General features: G+C 53.3%; 1 protein-coding gene across 5 annotated transcripts; it reads left to right on the plus strand.

Moving 5' to 3' along the window:
* The first annotated feature begins 660 nt into the window (after positions 1-660).
* On the plus strand, positions 661-26,653 carry plekhg4 (pleckstrin homology domain containing, family G (with RhoGef domain) member 4). Of its 5 annotated transcripts, XM_028014564.1 has the most exons (25): positions 661-829; positions 6,343-6,540; positions 7,392-9,057; positions 9,232-9,474; positions 9,837-9,986; positions 10,226-10,349; positions 10,426-10,519; positions 11,026-11,112; positions 11,198-11,314; positions 11,696-11,794; positions 11,885-12,199; positions 12,402-12,524; positions 12,614-12,805; positions 16,729-17,492; positions 17,577-17,826; positions 23,763-23,852; positions 23,922-24,146; positions 25,009-25,179; positions 25,249-25,429; positions 25,536-25,652; positions 25,735-25,873; positions 25,942-26,033; positions 26,118-26,257; positions 26,339-26,372; positions 26,452-26,653. In XM_028014564.1, exons 1-24 carry the CDS (start codon positions 827-829, stop codon positions 26,357-26,359), a joined length of 5,601 nt encoding a protein of 1,866 aa, XP_027870365.1. In that variant the 5' UTR covers positions 661-826; the 3' UTR covers positions 26,360-26,372; positions 26,452-26,653. The 5 variants fall into 5 exon arrangements, with proteins under 5 accessions (XP_027870365.1, XP_027870363.1, XP_027870364.1 ...); XM_028014562.1 differs by having other exon boundaries at positions 7,392-9,474; XM_028014563.1 differs by having other exon boundaries at positions 662-829; positions 7,392-9,474; positions 11,918-12,199.
* Positions 26,654-26,842: the final 189 nt, after the last annotated feature.

Genomic DNA, 26,842 nt, shown 5'->3' on the forward strand with positions numbered 1-26,842 from the left:
TGATGAGATTCCTGATCTGATTGGTTAACTGGAAACACGGGCGTTGATGAGGGAAGAGGAACCGTTCCTTTAAGGATGTTTCTGGATTTCTCTGGTCCCAGCGGACAGGCTCCTGCATGTCCCCAGTGCTCCCAGTAAAGGCGACCAGCCTCATTGTGCTGCTGCCGCTTAGTTTCCCCCTCAGAGATCCTGAAAGACGTTTTTCTCTGTGGTTCGTGGAAACCACACACTGACTCCCAGCAGCTCCATGGAAACCAGCACTGGTTTCACTGGCGCTACTCTGCTCTGCTCTGGTCAGCTTGACTGGGAGTGGCCCAGTTCAGTCACAGTCTGTGACGTTAAAGCAGAATGTTTACAGACATTGTCTAGAAACAAAGTGGGACCATCATGACCCACTCCTTGGTGCTGTTCACTGATTTCCAGTCAGAGACCATCATGGATGTCCTGACCCGCAACAGAACCAGCAGCCGACCCACTGTTCCGATTCATTCTGGTTCTGTTGGTCATGTGACATGGTTTTCACAATAAAAGCATTATTTAACGAGGTAAAATGATCCTGAAGTCTCTGTCTCTTCCAGCGGTTCTGACTCGGTGAGGCAGTCTGTAATGGAGGTTCTGATCCAGATTGGGTTTTAGGTTCTGCCACAGCCAACAGGGGGCAGCAGAGGGGAGGGAAAGGAGGGAGAGTCCATGAAGGGCTGACACCTGGGAGGCGGAGCTTAGCTCAGCGCTGACGGCACGAGACGCTCCGAGAGACAGACTGGGACAGACTGGGATCATGGAGTCAAACTGGAGTAATCTCCCCTGACAACACACTGCAGACAGCATGGTAAGGCCTCCACACACACACACACACACTGCCTGTTGCTCTGGGCGGCTGGACTGAGGGGAGTTTAGTTGGGGGAGCAGCGGGGGTGTTGGGTTCCACCAGGGTGTGTGTGTGTGTGTGTTAGGGATTCAACATTGGATCTGAGGTGTGTGTGTACCGTGGAACAGCAGAGTGTGTGTAGCTGTGAGCAGCAGGACCAGCGGAACACTCGGAAATATCAGGTCCGAGTGTCAGAAAGTCAGGTCAAACACCAGAACCCAACAGAACCCGGCCCGGTGGAGCAGAACCACTCCATGGTCCAGTGTTGTAACAGGTGGAGGCGGGTCAGCTGGGACTCCTGCAGCTGAGCCGATCCAGTCAGACTGGAAGATTCTGCCACCTTCGAATCAGAACCAGAGCATCACAACCCACAGCCTGGTTCTGGTTCTGCCGAACAGAACCACCTGTTAGTGCTTCCTGTAGCTCGGCAGGTTATTATGGGATGTTTGTGATTTGATGGGCTGCAGTGAAAACTTTATTTCCCAACATGATTCCAATTTAGAAGTTTCTATTTCTAACTGCTGTTAGCGCAACCTGAACAGAGCAACAGTCCCCAGCGTCCAATCAGATTGCTTAGAGGCAGACATTAACCCCCCGTGAGACCAGAGGAGACGCTTCCATCGTTAGCGATGCAGCTGTGCGTCAAATTTAGAGGCGTACCAGAAACATGTGAATACAAAGGTTCCAGCTGGGGATCGGTGCAAAAAAAATAAGTGATTTGGTAAAAAAAAAAAAAATCAAAGTAATTAATGAATTGAAATGATGTAAAGATGCGTCTATTCTTTAAATAGATTTGTATTTATTGCTGAACCACAGTAGTGAAATTAAACCTCCTCAGGTTTTGGTCTTTGCAGGCATCAGGCTGTAGTTTATCATTGTCACCATGGCAACGATGACCATCCATCCCTGACGCCGTCCTCCCCATTTCCTGTCTGTACTGCTCTGTTCAGTACCAGAACCTGGACCCGGCTCCGGCGTGACTCTGAAGTGACTCTTTGTTTCGCCGGCAGAACAAGTGAAAACAGTGACTCACTCTGATGATTACACTCACCTGAGCAGGGCGAAGTGCCGTTACCATGGAGACGTCAGGTAAACTGGGAGTGCTGACGGAAACATGCTGAGACCTGCTCAAGGAGCCACAACAGGAACCAGAACTAATGTGGGTCCAGTCAGAGGTCAATGGTTCTGACAGAACTCTGAAGTTTAGCCCTGTGGAACGAGATCCACCTGAGAGACTGCTGTCTGAGCAGGTTGACGACATCACAGGTGAGGAGGTCCATGGGGAGTTCTGATTGGTTGATGGCAGCTGAATCTGAGCTCAGAATGGATGGGTTGGTTCTGATCCGGAAGGGTTCTGTTGGGTTCTTCAGACTGTTCTGGTCTGCAGTCCAGGCAGCTGCAGATGATCGGTTCTGTGTTCCTGATCAGCTCTGATGGTTCGGTTCTGGATCTGGTTCTGGTCCCTGTGATGTGGACAAAGTGAAAGTGTTGACATTCAGAGATCTGCAGGCCGTCATGCAGAGGAACCCGGCAGCGCGTTGCGTTGCTGAGCTTTGCATTGTTGAGCGTTGCGTTGCTGAGCGTTGCGTTGCTGAGCTTTGCATTGTTGAGCGTTGCGTTGCTGAGCGTTGCGTTGCTGAGCTTTGCATTGTTGAGCGTTGCGTTGCTGAGCGTTGCGTTGCTGAGCTTTGCGTTGCTGAGCGTTGCGTTGCTGAGCATTGCGATGCTGAGCGTTGCGTTGCTGCGCCCTCATATGTTCAGAGTTTAACCCGAGTGCCAGAGTTCTGGTCCAGTTTGACGGCTGTCCTTCATGTCCACTCAGGACTTCAGTCCAACTGGGTTTTAGCTCCTCATTTACTCCTGAACGATGTTTACCTGGTTACCATGGAGACCACATGCGGTCCCATCACACACTGGCGTCGGCTGACTGGTGTTGGGTTTAAACTGGTCTCCATCAGAACTTCACCCTCAGGTCGGGCCGCTCCACTGAATCCTTTCATAGAGGCCGTAAATACCGGCCCAAAGAGTTCTGGACGCCTTCCAGAACCGAACAGGAACTCTGGCCCAGGAGGTTCTGGAGCCTCTCCGGTCCGATTCATGGCAGTTCAACCTCAGACCAGAATGTGTTCAGGCTCTCAGTCAGTCTCTGTTGAGGCATTGCAGGAATGTTCAGACGCTGGTTCCTGCCCAAAGGACGGATCCGGAGTTTCTATCAGAACCCGGTCTGTGGTTCTGGTGGACCCAGAGCAGATTGGTTTCCCCCCGCCGGCGCCAGGTCACCATGTGGATCATGTTCTCCACGCTCTGAAAGCATTCTTCACGCTGCCTGTCGGGTCGGATGTCTCTATGGTTCCGGCCTCTCATTGGTCCAGATGTTCAGAAGCAGGAAGTAGTCTTTGTTGGGTCGGTTCGGTCCTGCTCAGGTCTGAAACATGAAGCCTGGCGGCGCCACCGTGTGGGAGCCCCCCCCACACTGGAAGGTGACACCAGTGGGAAGGGATTTGCCCTCTGACCTACTTCAGTGGGACCTGCTGCTTCTGGATCGGATCTCCACTGCGATCCGATCCAGAAGGATCACAGATTTAAGATCCCAACAGATTCAGGAGAAGAAGAATGAAGGTTTTTATTCAAGCTGTGAGGAAGGCAGCTCTGAGAGGAGGCCCTGGTTTCAAACAAACACTTTTATACAAATCTGAAGCCAAGCGGCACCTTGAAAACTTTCTCAGTTATCAACAAGTCATATCAAACTGGAGGATCCATGCTACTCGTTACCCTGCAAGCCTATGCTACCGTTAGCCTACGCTATCATTTTCGCGTGCTCTCGTTAGCCTGTGTTACTCTTATCCCTCGCTACTGTTAGCCTGTGCTACTGTTAGCCCATGCTACTGTTAGCCCTTGCTACTGTTAGCCCTTGCTACTGTTAGCCCTTGCTACTGTTAGCCCGTGCTCCGGTTAGACTTAGACTTAGACTGACTTTATTGTCATTTTGCATGCACAGGGTGAATACAGAACGAGATTTTGTTGCATACGGCTCAGGACAATGTTTAAGGTTCCAATGTTGTGAGGTTACTCCAGAATAAAATAAAATACAGTATAAAATATGAATATAAATCTAAATATAAAATATAAAGTGCAGGACTGACAGTAAAATAGAAGTTATTTAGCTCTGTACATGTGCAAGGTATGAAGTGGAGACCAGTTTTTGAGTGCAGTCCAGTTAAGAGTTGGGCAAGTTAGCCCATTAGGTGACATGAAGTTGCAGTATCAGACTTCTCCTGGGTTGGAAACGTGCAGAAGGTTCTGCACGTTAGAAATTTCTGTTAGAAATTTAGAAATTGGGACACTACAGCATCCAGAACATGAGCGGTGAGGCAGTCGGTACCGATGGGTCAGACTGGGACAGAACACAGAACATAGCCCGTTTCCCCGAGCTTTAACCCTCATCTGCTGAAGGAATCTTCCTGGTTCTGGTTCTGAACTGAGAGACGGTTTCTGTAGAACATCAGCGGCCCGGTCCCAGGTTCTGTGTGAGGTTCTGCTCTCTCTGACTTGGGCTGCTGGTTCTGGTTCTGGTGTTCCAGCAGCCTGGCTGTCTGGAGCATTCTTGTCTCGGTAAGCTGCGGAGGCATCGCCTGAAGGCGCGCCGCTCATTCCTGCTCAGCGCCTCTGGAATGTGATAACATCAGAAGAAACTTTAATCCCTGGGAGGAAACTGCAGCGTCTCCAGACGAGCCGCAGCCGGCCCGCAGCATCACAGAACCATGGCGGGTAATCACAGCAGGAAGCTGCTCTGCTGCTGCTGACGACGATGATGATGATGATGATGATGATGGCGGCAGAAGGGCTTTAGCTGTTTGGCGGTGTAAGCTGTTGGGACGTTCACTGCTGCTGCTGCAGACCGACTTTCTCTGCTTTCTAGACGACCTTCAGCTCCTGAAGCTCTTATGAAGCCACCAGTTACAATACTTGAACCCACAGTGTCATATTTATTCAGATTTTATTTGTCAAATAACTTTTATAAATCGTTTTTCTAAAAAACTTTTTTGTAAATTTAACTTTTCCCAAATTATTTATTTTAGATTTTATCTTAAATTATTTTTTAGAAAAATTGTTTTAAAAGTGTGTTGTTTTTTTTTTTAAATCTGTTTTTATTATTTATTTTTATTTTTCAAAATAATAAAAATCTAAAATTCATTTTAGGTTTTCTCTAATATTTTTCCCCTCAGGAAGTCTCGGCCTGAGATGTTTGGAGAAGAGTCCGAAGAACACAATTTGAAAAGAACCAAGTTTATTAAAGTCATTTTCAAAACTCAGTTTAGGTTAGAAAAGTTGCATAAATGTAGCTTCAACCATTGTTCTCAAAACTTATGTTTTAATCGAAAGTTTAGATTTTTGAAATGGATTTTAGTTTTCAAATTTCATTTTTTGAAACTTGTTTTCTTTCAGTGACATTTGAACGCTAAGCATCCAGAGGAAACTACGCCGGGTTTTAATGAGCCGCAGGACATTGTTAGAATTCAGGCTTTTATTGTGAAGGTTAGCAGGAAGTTGTATCTGTGCTCTGTGCTACCAGTTAGAGTAGTAACTGGCCAAGCTGGGAACCAGTTAAGCAGCTGGAGCAGAACATTGTGACGCTGCTGGAGGCAGGAAGGAGAAAGTTTGGTGGATGAAAGATCTCATCCTTTCGGAGTCACTTCACATTCACTGGTTTCATTCTGACTACTGAACCGTCTCCTGCCTGCTAACTTTGTCTAAGCTAGCATAGCATGCAGCGCTGATGTTTCCATGACGACGTCAGCCATGTTTTTCTGGAGAAGCTCTAGCTGCTTTCATCCAGAGGAGAGAAGGCGCCTCATCCTCCTCACCGCTCTCTGGCAGGACCAGAGGTCACGTCTCCTGAGGTTTCTTCATTAGAGAGCCGTGACCTTTGACCCAGCAGGGAGCCCGGATCCCAGCCCATGAGGGAACAGAGTTCCTGTCCTGCAGACTGATGTTGGGACATGTTGACCTGCTGCTCCACGCCCTGCAGGAACCGGTTCTGCATCAGGATGAATCACGGCCCGGCGGGCATCCGTCCAAACCAGCAGAACCAGAACCACGCGAAAAGCATCAGGCCTGCTGGAACATTGGAGCCCGTCGTCAGGACGCCGCGCTGGAGACGGACCTGACTGCCAAGTTCTCCTCAGAACCAGAACCAGAACCCACAGTGGGTGGTTGGGCCTGTGGGGGCGCTCTCTGTGTTCCTGCTGTGGGTAAAGCAGTTGGAAGTGGTCTTCTCTGACCTTTGACCTCCTGCTAACTGTTCAGTTATTGATCCACACCAGGAAGTCATAATCAGCTCAGAGTAGGAGGTCCTCCGTACTCCTCTTTCTCTCTTTTCCTCTCTCTCTCCTCTTCTTCCCCTCCCCTCCCTTCTCCTCTCTGGTTCTGGTCCGGTCCTGGTCCACATGTCCTCCCTGTTGTGTCTCCTGCAGGACTCTGAGTCTTTGGATGTGTGCATCCAGAAGGCGCTGGCCGCCGTCTTCCCGCCCTTCCAGGCCTCGGCCCCCACCCTGCTGCCTCAGGTCCTCGCAGTGGTGGACGGCTGTTACCGTGGAGACGGCCTCCGCTACCTCTTCCACTTCCTGCTTCCTTCCAAGCACTTCCTGCAGAACCTGCAGCAGGATGCCTGTGTGAGTTTCTGCGGACGACTGTCCACCCTGTCCCCTGTCTGTCCACACACCCTTCAACCTTTGACCCCCACACAGAAACATGAAGTGATTTAAACATGTGAAGAAGCGATTTCAGTGTCGGAGAAGAAGAAGGGCATTGACCTTTAACCCCTAGGCCTCAGAATGTCCTTCTGGTTTTTCTGCCTATTAAAACAGGAAACAGAGAGTTGATGCTTTTAGCAACGTTTCTAGAAAACATGAAACTTGGAATATCTGGCAGCTTTTCATAATCGACTGTTTGGTAAAAGAGAAATTTTTAGTTTTTAAATGAATAAAAAAGAAATTGACATCCTTAGTTTCAGTGAATAAAACTCATTTATAAAATGATGTCCGGACGTTTTCTCCAAACTTCTCTGACTGCAGACACAGGCCCACATCACAGTGCTGCCACTACCATGCTTCCCTACAAACACGTTGCTATGGCAATGAGCAGATTCATGTGTTAGAGTGGCCTACTCAAAGTCCAGACTGCAACCTCCCTGAGCTGGAGATGTTTTACTCAGCAGAGCAGAGAAAAGTTTCCAGCAGGTAGAGATAAACTCCAGAAGGCCTGCACACCGTACTTTTCAGATCAGACATGAATGATAATTTTCCTTCCAGCTCTCAGTTCTGCCGTGGTTTGATCCCAGTAAGCTCAGACTGGTTGGTGAAGAAAAGTTAAAGTGCTCTGAATACTTTAGTCAGACTTTATGTCCTTCCATCATGGAGTCACTTTTTATTGAGAACAGGAGAGGAGAATCGTGTTTGTCCTGATGACTGATCCCGCCCCCTCTGTGACCCCCCGTCCCATCTTATCCTCCCCCCCTCTCCAGGCTCCGTTCTCCGGCCTGTTGTTCCGTCATCCCGGCTGGCCTCTCTGCCTCCATGAGAGGATAGTCATCCATCTTTGTCCTCTGGACCCGCTCCTCCTCCATCCAGGAGACTTCTACTTGCTGCTTTCTCCTCCTGCGGCCTGCGGGGCCCCTGTCCCTCCCCACCTGCTCCTGGTCAGCACGTCAGCGGGCGGCCGCCATGCGGAGCAGCAGGAGGTGCCGGCCCGGGCCCTGACCTCCATCTTCAGCATGGCCTGGCTAGACGGCGAGAACCGGGAGCGTGAGCGGCGCCGCGCCACCAGGCTGCGGCGCTGCGTCCTGTCCGCCCAGGGCGACGTCTTCAGGGTCCCCTGGGAGGACGTCGTCCACCCGCAGTTCATCAGACGCTCGCGTGGCTCCGCCGCCTCCTCCAGGACGGACGGGAAGCTCCTCCCACTCCCAGCTACACCCAGCCAGTCCGCAGCCAGCAGCGACGACTCGGAGGGCGAATACGTGGAGCTGACCGAGCTGCTGCCGCCGCTGCAACCAGCGCTGACACGCTTCTCCCCACAGAAAGGATCCCTGACCCAGTCCATCAGCCTGCAGAACCGGACCAGAACCACAACACACCCGTGGGCCACCAAGGCCAGCTCACACACCGTGCAGTGCTCCAGACTGCTGGAGGAGAACTTCAGTCCCTCCTCCTCCTCTTCCTCAGAAGGCTGCGGTGCAGCAGGGAGGAGCAGCATGCACGCTGCAGCTGCAGGAGGTGAGGAGGAGGAGGAGGAGGAGGCAAAGCATGACAGAGATGAAGGTTTGGAGTCAGACTGTGCAGAAAGAGAGGAGCGACGGCAGCAGGAGAGGAGGAGCGATGAAGAGGAGGAGGTGGTTCTGGGAAGAAAGGAGGAAGTGATGAAAGTTGATCAGAAGGAAGAAGGAGAGGTTAAAGAGAAAAAGACAGGATGTGAAGAGTACACAGCTAAAGACTTTAACTCTGAAATTAACAAACTAATGCACTCTGAGGACTCTTATTCTGAAAGGTTTATGAGAAAACTAAACCTGGAGGCCTCATACGGTAAAAACATGACTGAAAATACAAACACAGAAGACTTTTGTTGTGAAAGTATCACAGAAGAAATCCTCCCAGAGGACTCTTATTTTGAAAATATGTCAGAAAAAAACAAACAGAGTACCTCTAATTATGGAGATATGGGAGAAAATATAAATCCAGGAGGCTCTTATTCTGAAAAACTAACAAAAAATACATACCTGAAAGACTTTTATTCTGAAAATATTATAGAGAAAATAAACCCAGAGGACTCTTATTGTGAAAATATGAGCCATAAAACAACACACCCAGATTTTCAGTGTAAAAGCATCACTGAAAGAAAACATTCAGCTGAGTATTATTTTGAAAATATTGCTCTAAAAGCAACTTCTGCCAGCTCTTTTTCTGAAAATGAGACACAGAAAACTGGCACTGATGACTTTTATTCTGACGGCACACAGTCTGAAGACTCTTATTTTGAAATTGGCTCCTTTCAAATACCCTCTGAGTCAAAGAAGTTAAATTCTGGGCATGTTTTCCCCAACAGCTCTAAAACTGAACAAAGCCTCTTCAAATCCGAAGACTCTTATTCGGAAAAGCTAATACAACAAACACTACCTGAAGACTCTTATTTTGAAGATCCAGCACAACTACCGCTACCTGCGGACTCTTATTCTGAAAAACAAGAACAACTTGATGACTCTTATTCTGAAAATCTGATACAACATGAAAACTCTTATTCTGAAAATGCAACACAACACGAGGACTCTTATTTTGAAGATCAGATTAAACATGAGGACTCTTATTCTGAAGATCCAGCACAACTAACACTACCTGAGGGCTCTTATTCTGAAAACCGAACACAACCTGAGGATTCCTGTTCAACAACAAACCAACTGAATGTAATTTATTCTGAAAAACAAACGCAGGACTCTTATTGTGAAGTTCCAGCAGAGTCTGAGGAAGCTCCTCCTGCGTTCAGTGGAGTTCAGGAGAACCTGGGGAAAGAAGAGGAGCAGATTGGTGGACGAATATCTGCAGGTCATCAGACTGAAGGTACACCCCTCCTCTTCCTCCTCCTCCTCTTCCTCAGTGTCTCTCCCAATCACCAGCGTCCTTCTGACTTCCTCATTCACCTCCTCCTCTGATTGGCTGAATCCCTTTTTACACCTTTTGTCTTTGTAACTGTCTATCTCCTCCTCTGATTGGCTGAAGCGTTTCACCTGTCTGTAGCTCCTCCTCCTAACTCACCTGTTTGTGTCTGCTGGGTTCGGGATGATCTGCTCTGAGTTCCAGGTCACAGAAAGTCCTCGTGACCCGGGTCGCCCTGACCTGCTGTGACGTCCAGGACTTTAAGAAACTTTTTATTGATTTGGATCTCCACCTGGTTCTGGTTCTGATCAGGTGTCTCTCTGCAGGTTCCAGCTGTGAGGGTTCCCATATCCAGTTACACATCAACGCTGGTTTTGGTCCAAAAGAACCAGAAAAACCCTTAGCTTCCCCAACCCAGTCCTCCCAGTCGAGGTTCCAGAGTGTGCTGCTGAGGTCTGGAGCTGTGTGCCTGCCTGGTGAGCAGCAGAAACAAGATCAGCCTGTTTGAGCCCAGTGGGTCAGGCCCCTTCTGTCTGTCACACATGCTGGAGCGTAAAATATCGTTAGCATATTGTAGCGTGTGTTTAGCGTGTTTAAACATGTTGTAAGCGTGTGTTTAGCGTGTTTAAACATGTTGTAAGCATGTGTTTAGCGTGTTTAAACATGTTGTAAGCATGTGTTTAGCGTGTTGATGTGCTGGCTGCGTCTCCATCAGGAACCAGAGACAGAGCAGGGCGGGTTCTTCTCACCATCTCCACCTGCAGCCCTGTGTGGACAGACCCAGACTGTGAGAGCGCCAAGCTGCTCCACCTCATGCGCTACTACACCTCCACCCTCAGGTACGCCCAGATCCTGCTTCGCTGCCCTCACCCGTATGACGGCTCTGTCTCTGACATCACTTCCTGTGTGAAACAGGGCGGAGGCTCAAGCCATGGGGCTGACGGTGTTGGTGGATGCTCGGAGAGCTGCTCCTGCATCTGCCGTCTTCTCTGCCCTCCAGACCCTGCAGGTGAGGCTGGACCATAGGGAGGAGGGTCACATGACCAGGGAGGGTCACATGACCTGCTGATTATATTCAACAGAACCAGATCGATTCATCTATTGAAACCAGCCAAGCCCTCTGATCCAGTTTCTGCTGTGGTTAAAAGCAGTTTGTTGCTGCAGTCCTTCATGTGTTTGTTGCTGCAGTCCTGCATGTGTTTGTTGCTGCAGTCCTTCAACAGGGCTCCAAGTCAGCGTCCTCTGGGTGAAAAGTGGCAGTAAGGTTCTGGAGAACCTGGACCAGCCCAGTGGGCTGAAGCTGTAGGTCGAGCAGAATGTTTCCTTTGGGACTCTCAGATCTTTAGGCTTCAGTTTTGTCCAGGGTGGATAAAACGTCCGGCTCGACTCCAGCTGCTCTGAAGTCTCACATGTACAGTCTTTCATTCAAACAGCTGGAGACAGACAAACTTCAGCTGAATTCTGGTTCTGTTCTGCTAATGTTCTGCGTCTCACTGAGGATGTTTTTCTGTGCAGGAGGATTCGCCCAGCTCCATCCACTCAGTTCTCTTCCTTGCTAACAAAGACTCATCACTGTGGCTGGATAAAGCTGCTGCTGCTCAGGTAACTGCAGCAGCTGGCCAGGCTCCGCCCTGCGGCTCTCTGTGAATGCTAACACTGAATGCTAACAGTGAGTTTCCTCCTGCAGGTGGAGGTGCTGAGCTCCCTGACGTCTCTGCAGAGACATGTGGATCTGCAGCAGCTTCCTGTAGAGCTTGGAGGCTCATTCAGCTTCAGCCAGAGCAACTGGATCAGCTTCAGATTGGTCAGCACCCCCCCCCACACACACACACACACCCATGTTTGCGCAGCTATCTTTGCGGGGACTTTCCATTGACTTCCATTCATTTCTACAGCCTAAACCTTTAACCTAACTCTAACCAACCAAAACTCAATTCACACCTTAGTCCTAAATCTGACCCCGGACCCAAAAACAGCGTTTCCCCTTGTGGGGACCAGGCTTCAGTCCCCACAAGGAGCAGTATGTCTCCACAACCACAACGTATTAGAAACAAACGCGCACACACACTCACAGTTAGTTTAGTTAAAGCCTGACCCTGGTGACCCCTGCAGTGTGACCTGAACCTCTGCAGCGCTGATGAAATGAGCTCAGAGTTCCGATGTTTCGATGCTTTGTGTCCATCAGAGGGTGGAGCAGCTCTCCAGGCAGTGCAGCAGCGTCATCCATCTGCTGCAGGAAACCATCAGCAACCTGCAGAGCACACCTTTACCTGCTGTTGCTGAGGTAACGGGGCAGGTGATCAGTGGCTCCCTCGTGCGGGAGGCTTTTGTTTCCATTTGCTGTAAATCAGGTTCAGCTTCATCAGAATGTTTTGACAACCCAGACGTTGTCCCTGTCCCCTGCCAGGATGCGGAGCAGCTGCTGTCCAGCTGCAGGGCGGCGATGTGCAGCACCCTGAAAGACGCCCGCTTGGTGCAGCTGCAGCAGGAGGGCGGGGCCTCTCTGGCCTGGCTGCGCAGGGACGAGGTGATCGGCGCGGAGGAGCAGCGGGCGGCGGTGGAGGCCGCGGCGTCTCTCTACGATTGGGTGGACGAGCTGCTGCACCGCCTGGTCACCCTGTCCAACGCCAGGACGCAGGAGCTCAGCTTCATCGCCGAGTTCAGGGGCCTGGAGCGCGGCTTCAGCCAGGTGAGACTGAGCACACTCAGTGAGGGCGTCATGGCTGCTGAGGAGCAGCTTCAGCTTCACTGCAGCTCTCGGTATGCAGCAGTAGTCAGTATGTTACTGAATGCTCTGAGGCAGAACTCCCTCCTCCATGACTGATGGATCAGAACCTCTCTGGACGGACCGGTCACTTGGCTCTGACCCGTTTCTGCTACCTGTTCGGCAGGTGAGGGCGTGGCTGGAGGAGGAGGGCGAGCTCCGCCTGCAGTGTCTGAATGAGCCGGTGGACTCTCTGGATCTGCTGAGCAGGAAGCAGCAGGACTTCAAGGAGTTCTACGCCGTCGCTTACGTGAGTTCTGCAGAACCGTCTGGAGAACCGTTTGGGTCGGAGCTGCGGGACTGGCCCGGCAGGTCTAACTCTGCTTCCTCCGTCCTCAGGAGCGATGCAAGCGGGGCGAAGCTCTGCTGAGCCGGCTGGAGCGCTGGGGCGACGTCTCCAATCCGGACCTGCACCCCTACGAGGTCAAAGTTCACTCCTTCTGGGCCCAGCTGCAGGACTTCTCCCAGCGGGTCAAAAGCACCGAGCAGAACATGGAGCGGGCCGTGCAGCTGTACCGTTTCCTGGACCAGGTACTGATGCTGGTTCATTTATAGCACCAATAATAATAATAATAACATTTTATTGTGTTATATTCATTAATATTAGATCAATTTATTCTGAAAAACAAAAGGAAAATCTTTAGACCTTCGTCCAGGAGACATGCTGTCTCTGTCCGCGGTGGAGATCAGAGGGGGGTCAGTAGAGGTCAGTGGGGGTCAGTGGAGGTCAGAGGGGGTCAGTGGAGGTCAGAGGGAGTCAGTGGAGGTCAGTGGGGGTCAAAGGGAGTCAGTGGGGGTCAGTGGAGGTCAGAGGGAGTCAGTGGGGGTCAGTGGGGGTCAGAGGGAGTCAGAGAAGGTCAGTGGGGGTCAGAGGGGGTCAGTGGAGGTCAGAGGGAGTCAGTGGGGGTAAGTGGGGGTCAGAGGGAGTCAGAGAAGGTCAGTGGGGGTCAGAGGGGGTCAGTGGAGGTCAGAGGGAGTCAGTGGAGGTCAGAGGGAGTCAGTGGGGGTCAGTGGAGGTCAGAGGGAGTCAGTGGAGGTCAGAGGGAGTCAGTGGGGGTCGGTGGAGGTAAAAGGGAGTCAGTGGGGGTCAGTGGAGGTCAGAGGGGGTCAGTGGAGGTCAGAGGGAGTCAGTGGAGGTCAGTGGGGGTCAAAGGGAGTCAGTGGGGGTCAGTGGAGGTCAGAGGGAGTCAGAGAAGGTCAGAGGGGGTCAGTGGAGGTCAGAGGGAGTCAGTGGGGGTCAGTGGGGGTCAGAGGGGGTCAGTGGAGGTCAGAGGGAGTCAGTGGAGGTCAGAGGGAGTCAGTGGGGGTCAGTGGAGGTCAGAGGGAGTCAGTGGAGGTCAGAGGGAGTCAGTGGGGGTCGGTGGAGGTAAAAGGGAGTCAGTGGGGGTCAGTGGAGGTCAGAGGAAGTCAGTGGAGGTCAGTGGGGGTCAAAGGGAGTCAGTGGAGGTCAGTGGAGGTCAGAGAAGGTCAGTTGGGATCAGAGGGGGTCAGTGGAGGTCAGAGGGGGGTCAGTAGAGGTCAGTGGAGGTCAGAGGGGGTCAGTGGAGGTCAGAGGGAGTCAGTGGAGGTCAGTGGGGGTCAAAGGGAGTCAGTGGGGGTCAGTGGAGGTCAGAGGGAGTCAATGGGGGTCAGTGGAGGTCAGAGGGAGTCAGTGGAGGTTAGAGGGAGTCAGTAGGGGTCAGTGGAGGTCAGAGGGAGTCAGTGGGGGTCAGTGGAGGTAAAAGGGAGTCAGTGGGGGTCAGTGGAGGTCAGAGGGAGTCAGTGGGGGTCAGTGGAGGTCAGAGGGAGTCAGTGGAGGTCAGAGGGAGTCAGTAGGGGTCAGTGGAGGTCAGAGGGAGTCAGTGGGGGTCAGTGGAGGTAAAAGGGAGTCAGTGGGGGTCAGTGGAGGTAAAAGGGAGTCAGTGGGGGTCAGTGGAGGTCAGAGGGAGTCAGTAGGGGTCAGTGGAGGTCAGAGGGAGTCAGTGGGGGTCAGTGGAGGTAAAAGGGAGTCAGTGGGGGTCAGTGGAGGTCAGAGGGAGTCAATGGGGGTCAGTGGAGGTCAGAGGGAGTCAGTGGAGGTCAGAGGGAGTCAGTAGGGGTCAGTGGAGGTCAGAGGGAGTCAGTGGGGGTCAGTGGAGGTCAGAGGAAGTCAGTGGGGGTCAAAGGGAGTCAGTGGGGGTCAGTGGAGGTCAGAGGGAGTCAGTGGAGGTCAGAGAAGGTCAGTTGGGATCAGAGGGGGTCAGTGGAGGTCAGAGGGGGGTCAGTAGAGGTCAGTGGAGGTCAGAGGGGGTCAGTGGAGGTCAGAGGGAGTCAGTGGAGGTCAGTGGGGGTCAAAGGGAGTCAGTGGGGGTCAGTGGAGGTCAGAGGGAGTCAGTGGAGGTCAGTGGAGGTCAGAGGGAGTCAGAGAAGGTCAGTTGGGATCAGAGGGAGTCAGTGGGGGTCAGTGGAGGTCAAAGGGAGTCAGTGGAGGTCAGAGGGAGTCAGTGGAGGTCAAAGGGAGTCACAGGGAGTCGGTGGGGGTCAGTGGAGGTCAGAGGGAGTCAGTGGGGGTCAGAGAAGGTCAAAGGGAGTCAGTGGGGGTCAGTGGAGGTCAGAGGGAGTCAGTAGGGGTCCGTGGAGGTCAGAGGGAGTCATTGGGGGTCAGTGGAGGTCAAAGGGAATCAGTGGAGGTCAGAGGGAGTCAGTGGAGGTCAGTGAAGGTCAGAGGGAGTCAGTGGGGGTCAGTGGAGGTCAGAGGGAGTTAGTGGAGGTCAAAGGGAGTCAGTGGAGGTCAGAGGGAGTCAGTAGGGGTCAGTGGAGGTCAAAGGGAGTCAGTGGGGGTCAGTGGAGGTCAGAGGGGGTCAAAGGGAGTCAGTGGGGGTCAGTGGAGGTCAAAGGGAGTCACAGGGAGTCAGTGGGGGTCAGAGAATGTCAGTGGGGGTCACAGGAGGTTAGTGGGGGTCAGTGGAGGTCAGTGGATTTCAGTGGAGGTCAAAGGGAGTCAGTGGGGGTCAGTGGAGGTCAGAGGGAGTCAGTGGGGGTCAGTGGAGGTCAGAGGGAGTCAGTGGAGGTCAGAGGAGGTCAGGTGGGTTAGGATGCAGAACTGAACTCAGTTCAGTCTGAGCTTCACCTAATCACACCGAGGTACCATACTCTCTATGGTTCTGGAGTTTGGGCTCATCTGATTGGTGTTTTCATTGTCCTGCTGCTGACCCGGTTCTGCAGAACCTCAGCACATTGGATCTCCGGTTGAAGGGAACTGGACCCAGCCCTCTAGTTCTGAGTCCTTTCCAGCAGTTCAGGGGCCTCATGTATCAAACACGGAGCCGTTTTCACACTAAAACTTGGCGTACGGAAATATTTAGAAAAAAATACCTGCTCACCTTTCCTTTAGAAATCCCAATATGTGGGAACAGAGCAGCTGCTGCTCCGCCGTCGCCTCCATAAAAACATCTTAATGTGAATTAGTATAAAAACCCGGAGGTCTGCCGCCACGGGAAGCAGTTACCATGGCAACGGCCTTGTTTGTAGCAGAATAGTATTTATAATAGTTATTATATATTTTATTTAAAAGGTGCTTTCACTTCACAAAAATAACAATGGAAGATAAATTTCCAAATGAACCCTAAAGATCTCAGAGCAGCAGAGCGTTCAGCCAGGATTTAAACGTTTCTTCTGAATCCAGGAATCATGAGCAGAAGTTACATTTACAGAGTCCAGATGATTTCTGTCCATAAGGCGCATTCACAAAGCGGGCGGCTCCACTGGAGGACGGCTGCAGCTGGACCGGTACCGGTACCGGTACCTGCTTTAAGTTCTGCTCAGAGCTCCAGGATGATCAGTCTGGATGAATCTAAACGATCAGAAACCAGCAGATCAATCTGATCTCTGATCAATGGCTCCATGTTCTCCATCAGAGCCAAAGCTCCTCAGGTAGCAGCTCACCTTGATGCAGCTACTGATATACCTGGGATTGTCTCCACACCTGATCACCTGATCAATAATCAAACTGTTTGATCAGCCCTGGTTTCTCTCTAGTGAGAATAAATAGATGCATTCAGACGATGAGTTTCATCTTTATGAGACACAAACTGAGCAACATGATTATTTACACTGGAGCGTAAATAATAATTTACGCTCCAGTGTAAATTATTGGAGTTGACTCTGCATCAGTGTTTATTATCACTATTATTATTATTATTTACAGCGGAAACCATACGTTTACATACACTCAACATCAAAGGCGGATGGAAAATTAACCCTTCGCTCAACATTTATTCATGTGCAGCTCGTCTTACCATGACTCTGTCAGGCAGGAAGCAGAGCCACCTGCTGCCCGGCTCTGTGGTACCGGCCCGGTTGGGTTGGACAGTAAGCAGTTGTGATTGTGTGTGAAATGACATGGAAGGAGGAGCTGGTGTCCAGCAGGGGGCAGCACCTGTTTCAGGCTGAGGGGGTGGAGCTGCGGCTGATGACATCATATCCTCTCTCTGCAGGCCTACGGCTGGGCGCTGGAGGGCCTTCGCCAGCTGGCTTGCGTCTCCATGGAGGACTGCACGGCGCCGGACAAATGCTGTGCTGTGATTGGCTGCCTGGAAGACTACCAGTCAAAGCACCCTCCAATCCCAGAGAGCCGCTTCCAGGAGATGAAGGCGGAGGCGGGGCTGCTGAGGGGCGAGCGCGGCCTCCGCCAGTGGAGCTTCGCCTGGTCCAAGTGTCAGGAGACAGAAAACACGTTTGACAGGAAGATGGAGGCGGCGCTCCTGACTCGGGACTCCGCCCACCGTTGCCGCTCCGACTCTGTCGTGAGCACAAGCTCCGCCTCCTCCAGGAAGTCCGGGCTCTGGGGAATCCTTGACGCGTCGCCACCCACCCCGCAGCGCACACCATTCCTGCGGCGCCTGCTGCGGAGCTCCTCCTCCTTTGAAGAGTCGGTGCGGCAGGACGTCTGCTCCCCTGGCTTCATCCCGCCCTCCTCTTCCTCCTCCTCTTCTTCCTCCAGGAGGCAGCTGCTGAGGAAGACCCAGAGCTTCGACCACCCGGCCTCACCCGACTCGTCGCGCTGCGGCGCCGGCCCTCGCACCCTCAGCGAGCCGCCGCGCAGAGGAAACACGGGCGTGTTCATCCGCGGCCTGGAGGTCAGCAGCACGGAGGCAGCGGACCGGACGCTCCGCCCCAGAATCCCGGGGCAGAACTGGGCGGGTCCACGGAGCCCTGGGACACCAGGGGGCACCGCAGGGGACGGCCGGCCCCGAGGAAGGTGGGTCGTCCATCATCACGCAGCGGGACGATGACGACGTTAACGTGTTCAGACTTTAATAATGGCGCTCCGTCCTGTGTGCAGTAAACTGCGGCACATCGTGGAGGAGATGGTGACCACGGAGCGGGAGTACGTTCGCTCGCTGCGTTACATCATCCATCACTACTTCCCAGAGATGGAGCGCGCCGACCTTCCTCAGGACCTCAGAGGGAAACGCTCCGTCATCTTTGGCAACCTGGAGAAGCTGCTGGACTTCCACAGCCAGTTCTTCCTCAGGGAGCTGGAGGCCTGCTGGAAGCACCCACTAAGGGCGCCACACTGCTTCCTCCGACACGTACGCCATGTTCCCTTATGCCTCCGGGGTCAGGGGTCAGGCCTCTGGGGTCAGGCTATGCTAAAAAAATGCTACCACGAATATTTAATGAATGAGATCTGAAAAGTGCGTCTGGATTCAGCCCCTTTAACACAGCTTCTTGGGTTTGAACCAGCCTCACCTCATCATGGCTAGCTGTACGCCCACCAGGTGTTCCTCAGGTAACCTGGGCTCCTGAATCTCCCTCACCTGGAGAAATGCTCAGAGCTTCAGAGATGTTCTTATCAATTCAATATTTATCATTTCATTATGAAGTCGTTGGGATGCTGGAGGACTGCTCTACTTATTCTGGGCTTGTTCTTGTAAACCTGCGAGTTTCAGGCCAGGAAGGAACGCCCATAAATGGTCAATGGGCTAAATTCACAGAGAGCCGTTCCAGTCGTACCGACCAATCAGAGAGCGTCAAGCCGATGATTTTAGTGCTTTAATGCTGCTCCGCCGTGCCGCTGAATGGCCCCTTGGGGACAAACAAAGAATTGGATTGAATGCCACATTCACAAAGGTCAGCCGGGGTCAAGCGCCTTGCCCGAGAGAACATCAGCATGAGCAGGAGGAAGAGCACCGGGAGAGTACAAAGAAAACGAAGAGAGTCTAGAGTCCCAAAAAGTAAAAACAAAAGTTTTAATTACAAAAAATAATTTTGTTTTAAAAACTCGTCAATCTGCAGATTTCCCATAAAAAACTTCAGTTTAATTTAGTTTGGGCTTAAATTTGTTCATGCTTTTTATTACTGCATTGTTTTTATTTGTTGAAGGTTCAAAGGTCATAGGAAGAATCCATCCATCCATCCATCCATCCATCTTCTTCCGCTTATCCGAGTTCGGGTCGCGGGGGTAGCAGCTTCAGAAGGGAGGCCCAGACTTCCCTCTCCCCAGCCACTTCTTCCAGCTCCTCCGGGGGAATCCCGAGGCGTTCCCAGGCCAGCCGAGAGACATAGTCCCTCCAGCGTGTCCTGGGTCTTCCCCGGGGCCTCCTCCTGGTGGGACGTGCCCGGAACTCCTCACCAGGGAGGCGTCCAGGAGGCATCCTGACCAGATGCCCAAGCCACCTCAACTGGCTCCTCTCGATGTGAAGGAGCAGCGGCTCTACTCTGAGTCCCTCCTGGATGACTGAGCTTCTCACCCTATCTCTAAGGGAGAGCCCAGCCACCCTACGGAGAAAACCCATTTCGGCCGCTTGTATCCGCGATCTCGTTCTTTCGGTCATGACCCAGAGCTCATGACCATAGATGAGGGTGGGAACGTAGATCGACCGGTAAATCGAGAGCTTCGCTTTTTGGCTCAGCTCTCTCTTCACCACGACGGACCGGTACAGCGCCCGCTTGACAGCAGACGCTGCGCCAATCCGCCTGTCGATCTCCCGCTCCCTTCTTCCCCCATTCGTGAACAAGATCCCGAGATACTTAAACTCCTCCACTTGGGGCAGGACACCCCCCCTGACCCGGAGAAGGCACTCTACCCTTTTCCGGCTCAAGACCATGGCCTCGGATTTGGAGGCACTGATCCCCATCCCGGCCGCTTCACACTCGGCTGCGAACCGCTCCAGCGAGAGCTGCAGATCACGATCTGATGAAGCCAAAAGGACCACATCGTCTGCGAAAAGCAGAGATGAGATCCTAAGGCCACCAAATCGGATCCCCTCTACACCTTGGCTGCGCCTAGAAATTCTGTCCATAAAAGTGATGAACAGAATCGGTGACAAAGGGCAGCCCTGGCGGAGTCCAACTCTCACTGGAAACGAGCCCAACGTACTGCCGGCAATGCGGACCAGACTCTGGCACCGGTCATACAGGGACCTGACAGCCCGTATCAAAGGGCCCGGTACCCCATACTCCCGGAGAACCCCCCACAGGGCTCCCCGAGGGACACGGTCGAACACCTTCTCCAAGTCCACAAAACACATGTAGACTGGTTGGGCGAACTCCCATGCACCCTCCAGGACCCTGCCGAGGGTGTAGAGCTGGTCCAGTGTTCCACGACCAGGACGAAAACCACACTGCTCTTCCTGAATCCGAGGTTCGACTATCCGACGGACCCTCCTCTCCAGGACCCCTGAATAGACCTTGCCAGGGAGGCTTAAGAGTGTGACCCCTCTATAATTGGAGCACACCCTCCGGTCCCCCTTTTTGAGCACGGGGACCACCACCCCGGTCTGCCAATCCAGGGGAACTGCCCCCGATGTCCATGCGATATTGCAGAGTCACGTCAGCCAACACAACCCTACAACATCCAGAGCCTTAAGGAACTCCGGGCGGATCTCATCCACCCCCGGGGCCCTGCCACCGAGGAGCTTTTTAACCACCTCGACGACCTCGCCCCCAGAGATTGGAGAGCCCAACCCTGAGTCCCCAGGCTCCGCTTCCTCAGTGGAAGGCATGTTGGTGGGATTGAGGAGGTCTTCGAAGTACTCTGCCCACCGGCCCACAACGTCCCGAGTAGAGGTCAGCAGCACACCATCCCCACTATAAACAGTGTTGGTGCTGCACCGCTTCCCCCCCCGAGACGCCGGATGGTGGACCAGAATCGCCTCGAAGCCGTACGGAAGTCTTTCTCCATGGCCTCTCCAAACTCCTCCCACGCCCGAGTTTTTGCCTCAGCAACCGCCCGAGCCGCATGCCGCTTCGCCCGCCGGTACCCATCAGCTGCTTCCGGAGTCCCACAGGCCAAAAAGGCCCGATAGGACTCCTTCTTCAGCCTGACGGCATCCCTCACCGAAGGTGTCCACCAGCGGGTTCGAGGGTTGCCGCCGCGACAGGCACCGACAACCTTGCGGCCACAGCTCCGATCGGCCGCCTCGACAATGGAGGCACGGAACACGGTCCACTCAGACTCCATGTCCCCCACCTCCCCCGGGACGTGTTCGAAGTTTTGCCGGAGATGGGAGTTAAAGCTCCGTCTCACAGGGGATTCCGCCAGGCGTTCCCAGCAGACCCTCACAGCACGTTTGGGCCTGCCAGGTCTGACCGGCTTTCGCCCCCACCACCGGAGCCAACTCACCACCAGGTAGTGGTCAGTGGACAGCTCCGCACCTCTTTTCACCCGAGTGTCCAAGACATACGGCCGCAGATCCGATGAAACGATGACAAAGTCGATCATCGAACTGCGGCCTAGGGTGTCCTGGTGCCAAGTGCACATATGGACACCCTTATGCTTGAACATGGTGTTCGTTATGGACAATCCATGGCGAGCACAGAAGTCCAACAACAGAACACCGCTCGAGTTCAGATCGGGGAGCCGTTCCTCCCAACCACGCCCCTCCAGGTCTCACTGTCATTGCCCACGTGAGCGTTGAAGTCCCCCAGCAGAACAAGGGAGTCCCCAGGAGGAGCACTCTCCAGTACCCCCTCTAAGGACTCCAAAAAGGGTGGGTAATCTGAACTGTCGTTCGGCCCGTAAGCACAAACGACAGTCAGAACCCGTCCCCCCACCCGTAGGCGGAGGGATGCTACCCTCTCATTCACCGGGGTAAACCCCAACGTACAGGCGCCGAGATGGGGAGCAACAAGTATGCCCACTCCTGCCCGACGCCTCTCACCTTGGGCAACTCCAGAGTGGAAGTATGTCCAGCCCCTCTCAAGGAGACTGGTTCCAGAACCAGAGCCGTGCGTCGAGGTGAGACCGACTATTTCTAGCCGGAACCTCTCGACCTCACGCACTAGCTCTGGCTCCTTCCCCACCAGAGAGGTGACATTCCACGTCCCAAGAGCCAGTTTCTGCAACCGAGGATCGGACCGCCAGGGCCCCCTCCCTCTGCTGCCACCCATCCCACACTGCACCCGACCCCTTTGGCCCCTCCCACGGGTGGTGGGCCCATGGGAGGGGGGGCCCATGTTTCCTCTTCGGACTGAGCCCGGCCGGGCTCCATGGGTAAAAGCCCGGCCACCAGACGCTCGCCATCGTGCCCCCCCTCCAGGCCTGGCTCCAGAGTGGGGCCCCGGTGACCCGCGTCCGGGCGAGGGAACACCACGTCCAAGGTTTTCCTTCATCATTGGGGTCTTTGGGCTGCTCTTTGTCTGGTCCCTCACCTAGGACCTGTCTGCCTTGGGTGACCCTACCAGGGGCATGAAGCCCCAGACAGCATTCATTTACAACAAATAACTTCATATTCAGATGTGACCAAAATATAAAACTCAGCTTCCAACTAATCTCTCATAAAATGCTTCTTAAGCTGGATTATTGTATTTTTCTATCCATCCATCCATCTTCTTCCACTTATCCGGGGTCGGGTCGCGGGGTCAGAAGCGAGCCTCGCTTCAGAAGCGAGGCCCAGACTTCCCTCTTCCCGGCCTCTTGTTCCAGCTCCTATGGGGGAATCTGAGAAACAGCCCAGGAACATCGTCCCTCCAGCGTGTCCTGGGTTTTCCCCTCCTCCTGGTGGGACCTGAACTCCTCACCAGGGAGGCGTCCATCCTGACCAGATGCCTGAGCCTCAACTGGCTCCTCTCGATGTGAAGGAGCAGCGGCTCTACTCTGAGTCCCTCCCAGATTACTGAGCTTCTCACCCTATCTCTAAGGGAGAGCCCAGCCACCCTACGGAGAAAACCCATTTCGGCCGCTTGTATCCGCGATCTCGTTCTTTCGGTCATGACCCAAAGCTCATGACCATAGATGAGGGTGGGAACGTAGATCGACCGGTAAATCGAGAGCTTCGCTTTTTGGCTCAGCTCTCTCTTCACCACGATGGGCCGGTACAGCGCCCGCTTGATGGCAGACGCTGCGCCAATCCGCCTGTCGACCTCCCGCTCCCTTCTTCCCCCATTCGTGAACAAGATCCCGAGATACTTGAACTCCTCCACTTGGGGCAGGACACCCCCCTTGACCCGGAGAAGGCACTCTACCCTTTTCCGGCTCAAGACCATGATGGCCTCGGATTTGGAGGCACTGATCCCCATCCCGGCCACTTCACACTCGACTGCGAACCGCTCCAGCGAGAGCTGCAGATCACGACCCGATGAAGCCAAAAGGACCACATTGTCTGCAAAGAGCAGAGATGAGATCCTAAGGCCACCAAATCGGATCCCCTCAACACCTTGGCTGGTCTAGAAATTCTGTCCATGAAAGTGATGAACAGAATCGGTGACAAAGGGCAGCCCTGGCGGAGTCCAACTCTCACCGGAAACGAGCCCGACTTACTGCCGGCAATGCGGACCAGACTCTGACACCGGTCATACAGGGACCTGACAGCCCGTATCAAAGGGCCCGGTGCCCCATACTCCCGGAGAACCCCCCACAGGGCTCCCCGAGGGACACGGTCGAACGCCTTCTCCAAGTCCACAAAACACATGTAGACCGGTTGGGAGAACTCCCAGAACCCTTCAGGACCCTGCTGAGGGTGTAGAGCTGGTCCAGTGTTCCACGACCAGAACCAGAACCACATTGCTCTTCCTGAATCCGAGCTTCAACTATCCGACGGACCCTCCTCTCCAGGACCCCCGAATAGACCTTGCCAGGGAGGCTTAAGAGTGTGACCCCTCTATAATTAGAGCACACCCCAGGGGGTCCACCACCCCGGTCTGCCAGTCCAGGGAAACTGCCCCGATGTCCAAGCAAAAACCAGCACAACCCTACAACATCCAGAGCCTTAAGGAACTCATCCACCCCCTGGGCTCTGCCACCGACATCGCGTTTTTTTAGGGAATTAAAATCCAAACATCAGATGTTAACCAACATTTATAATTAAATTATTGGGTTAAATGAACCAAATCAGTTTCTGTAGCAGCCAGTCCTCCAGGTCCAACACGCCGTCATCTGGTTCCTCCAGCTCTACACATGTCATGTGACACATGCTGCACTTTTCAGATTTTTATTTGTAAAACAGTTGGAAGCCATCTTCCTTATCCAGCACTGTGTGTAACGGGGTGTGTGTGTGTGTGTGTGTGTGTGTGTTTCTGGGAGCAGCAGGACCAGTTCAGCCTCTACGCTCTCTACAGTAAGAACAAACCCAAATCTGACGCTCTGCTGATGAACCACGGCCAAGCCTTCTTCAGGGTGAGTACTGCAGCTTCTGTCTGACCTCTGACCTCGGGCGGCTTCCTGACCTCTGACCCTTGCCTGCAGAGGAAGCAGCTGGAGCTGGGCGATAAGATGGACCTGTCGTCCTACCTGCTGAAGCCCGTCCAGAGGATGAGTAAATACGCCCTGCTGCTCTCTGACCTCACCAAGGAGGTGGGCGGCACTCAGGAGGCGGAGCTTACCGCGCTGCAGGACGCCACCAACATGGTCAAGTTCCAGCTTCGCCACGGCAACGACCTGCTGGCCATGGACGCCATTAGGGAATGCGATGTGAGTCGAGGTGTTTCTGCAGGTAACAGATGACCTTTGACCCCCAGGACCTGCAGCAGGAGCGATGTCTGCAGAACTCTGACCAGATGAATCCGATTTTATCGTTTGTTTTCCTGATGACAGAAACACTTAAAATCCAGTTTATAGCAGCGTTCGTGGAAATCGTCGGCCGTTCACCGACCGATTCTCCTCCGACCTTGAACTTATATCGACGTTAAAACGTTAAAAACGCAGCGCAGAGACCGCAGTCTGCAGCAGCAGCCATGTTGGTGTGGGGTCAGGGTCTTTAGAGGAAGCTGAGTCGTTCAGGATTTAAATCTGTTTCCATGGTAACAGCTTTCCTCAACAAGTTTCTGTATTTCTATTGGCTGCATGACTTCCCATCACGGCTTTGTCCCAGCTGAGTGGATTGTGGTGCAGTTGGAAGCAAATCTAAACAAAAGTTTAATTTAATAATATTTATTAATGTGCATCAAACTAGCTGAGTTTAACCATTAATAATTTTAAAAAACAGATCATTGATGTGATTTTTGGAAAATTGCTACACGCTTTCTACCATGAGGATTGGACACTCTGCTCGGTAAAATGATGAACCGCCTCATCTTACTGATGGGAAGTTTAGTGAACAGGAACGAAAGCAGATACATTAAATCAGTCAGAATCATTTTTTGTTTTAGATCGGTGACCTCTGTGTTGTGAGTCTCTGTTTATTCCAGACGGAGGTTGGATAGAATCAGGGGAAATATTTTTTATTTAATTAGCAGTTTAGTTACTTCTTCTCTCAGCAGTCCTGCTGTGAGTTGTTTCCACCAGTAGATGGCAGCGCTGAGCCCCGTGTGAGCTGGTTCTGCTCTCCCTGCAGGTGAACCTGAAGGAGCAGGGTCAGCTGATCCGGCAGGACGAGTTCACGGTCTGGAGCGGCAGGAGGAAATGCCAGCGCCACATCTTCCTGTTCGAGGATCTGCTTCTGTTCAGCAAGCCCAAGAAGATGGAGGGTGGGCTGGACGTCTTCATCTACAAGCACTCCTTCAAGGTGAGCCGCGCCGCGTTCTGACAGACTTCCTGTGAGCTCCGGTTCTGATTGGACTCCATCCTCTTTCAGACGGCGGACGTGGGCCTGACGGAGTCCAGCGGGGACGACGGGCTCCGCTTCGAGATCTGGTTCCGGAGGAGAACCGCCAAGAACCAGACCTTTGTCTTGCAGGCCGCCTCGGCCGACGCCAAGCACGCCTGGACCGCCGACGTCGCCCGCATCCTGTGGAGCCAGGCGGCCCGCAACAAAGGTGGAGACCGCCGCCGCCGTGCAGAGACACACAGACGCACGCCACCGCCAGTCAGTTAACAAAATGATGTGTGTGTTCCTGTGTGTGTGTGTTCCCGTGCGTCCAGAGATGCGTCTGAAGGAGATGGTGTCGATGGGAGTGGGGAACAAACCGTTCCTGGACATCCAGCCAAGCGACGCCGCCATCAGCGACCGGGCCGTCCATTACATCATGAAGCCCAGAGGTACAGCCAGGTTCCCATGGCAACAGCTAACTGAGATCAGAACGTTGGTCAGTTCTGACCTATTCGGTTCTGCTCTGTCCAGGCGCCAGAACCAGGGCGTCCATCGCCGTGGCAACCTTTGACTACGCCCACCCATTCAGCAGGGCGGCGGCCTCGGAGGCGGCGGCATCTGGACCGTCGTCCTGCAGCCTGCTGGGACCGCTCAACCTGCACATGTTCAGGTAGGAGTCGCACCTGGAGCACCTGAAGCCCCGCCCCCTCTCCTGCTCACCCTTCCTTCCTCCTGCAGCTCCACCGCCCCCCCTGCCGACGCCTCCTTCAGCTCCTCCTGCATCGAGGAAGACGAGCAGGAGCAGGAGACCAGCAGCCAGCCTTCCATGAGTATGAGCTCTGACCACTGTAGCTCCGCCTCCTGGAGCTCACCTGTTCAGGTGAGTGAGTAACCGTGTCTCGGTGTGTCTGCAGCCACCGAGAGCTCCGGCTCCTCCTCCCGCTGCCTCTCTGGCTCCACCGGCTCCGACAGCGGCTGCGCCTCCTCCCACCTGCGGGACGAGCCCCGTCCCTCCTCCGGAAAGCGCCACGGCAACGGCGCCTTCGTCTCGTCTGTAAGTCAGCTCACTTCTGATTGGTCAGGGCATGATGATGTCATCAGCTGCTGTGGTTACATGATCTCTGCTCCTCCTCAGGATGCCGCCACCGTCGTCTGACGCCGTTTCACAGGCTAGTCCTCTGCTTTTATTTTGAAGGCTGAAAGAGGAAGTAGTTGCCACCGTTACTGAACTGCGATCTCTGTCTGCAGGTTCTGACGCTTCCAGGAGGAATGTTGGTTCTACTTCCTGTAAATATTCCTGTACAGTCCAGTCAGCAGGTTCCTCCAGAACCGGCCCGGCGGTCCAGAACCGGCCCGGCGGTCTGACTGTACATGTGTGTAAATATTCCTCAGCTGAACGTTGCTCGCTCTTTTCTAACCTCGTTAATAAACACGTTTGATGAAAAGCGCAGCTGCGTTTGTTCTGACCCGTTCTGGTTGTACCGGACCCCAGTGTTACCGGGATCTGGTTTTTTCCAGGTGTTTTTATCCAGAAAATTGTCCTCAGAACCGTACGATCCAGAACCAGCGACCGGCCGGTTCTGGAACCCGGACCACAGATGAACCATGTGACCCTGATGAAACTTTTCGCTCTCTGTTT

The sequence above is a fragment of the Xiphophorus couchianus genome, chromosome 4 (genome assembly GCF_001444195.1).
Source record: "Xiphophorus couchianus chromosome 4, X_couchianus-1.0, whole genome shotgun sequence".
NCBI lineage: Eukaryota > Metazoa > Chordata > Actinopteri > Cyprinodontiformes > Poeciliidae > Xiphophorus > Xiphophorus couchianus.

Bases quoted from the DNA above. Each gene is read 5' to 3' on its own strand.
- plekhg4 (XM_028014562.1), top strand. The intron at 6,541-7,391 runs GTGAGTTTCTGC...CCCCCTCTCCAG, and splicing joins ACCTGCAGCAGGATGCCTGT to GCTCCGTTCTCCGGCCTGTT. The intron at 10,520-11,025 runs GTGAGGCTGGAC...TTTTCTGTGCAG, and splicing joins CTGCCCTCCAGACCCTGCAG to GAGGATTCGCCCAGCTCCAT.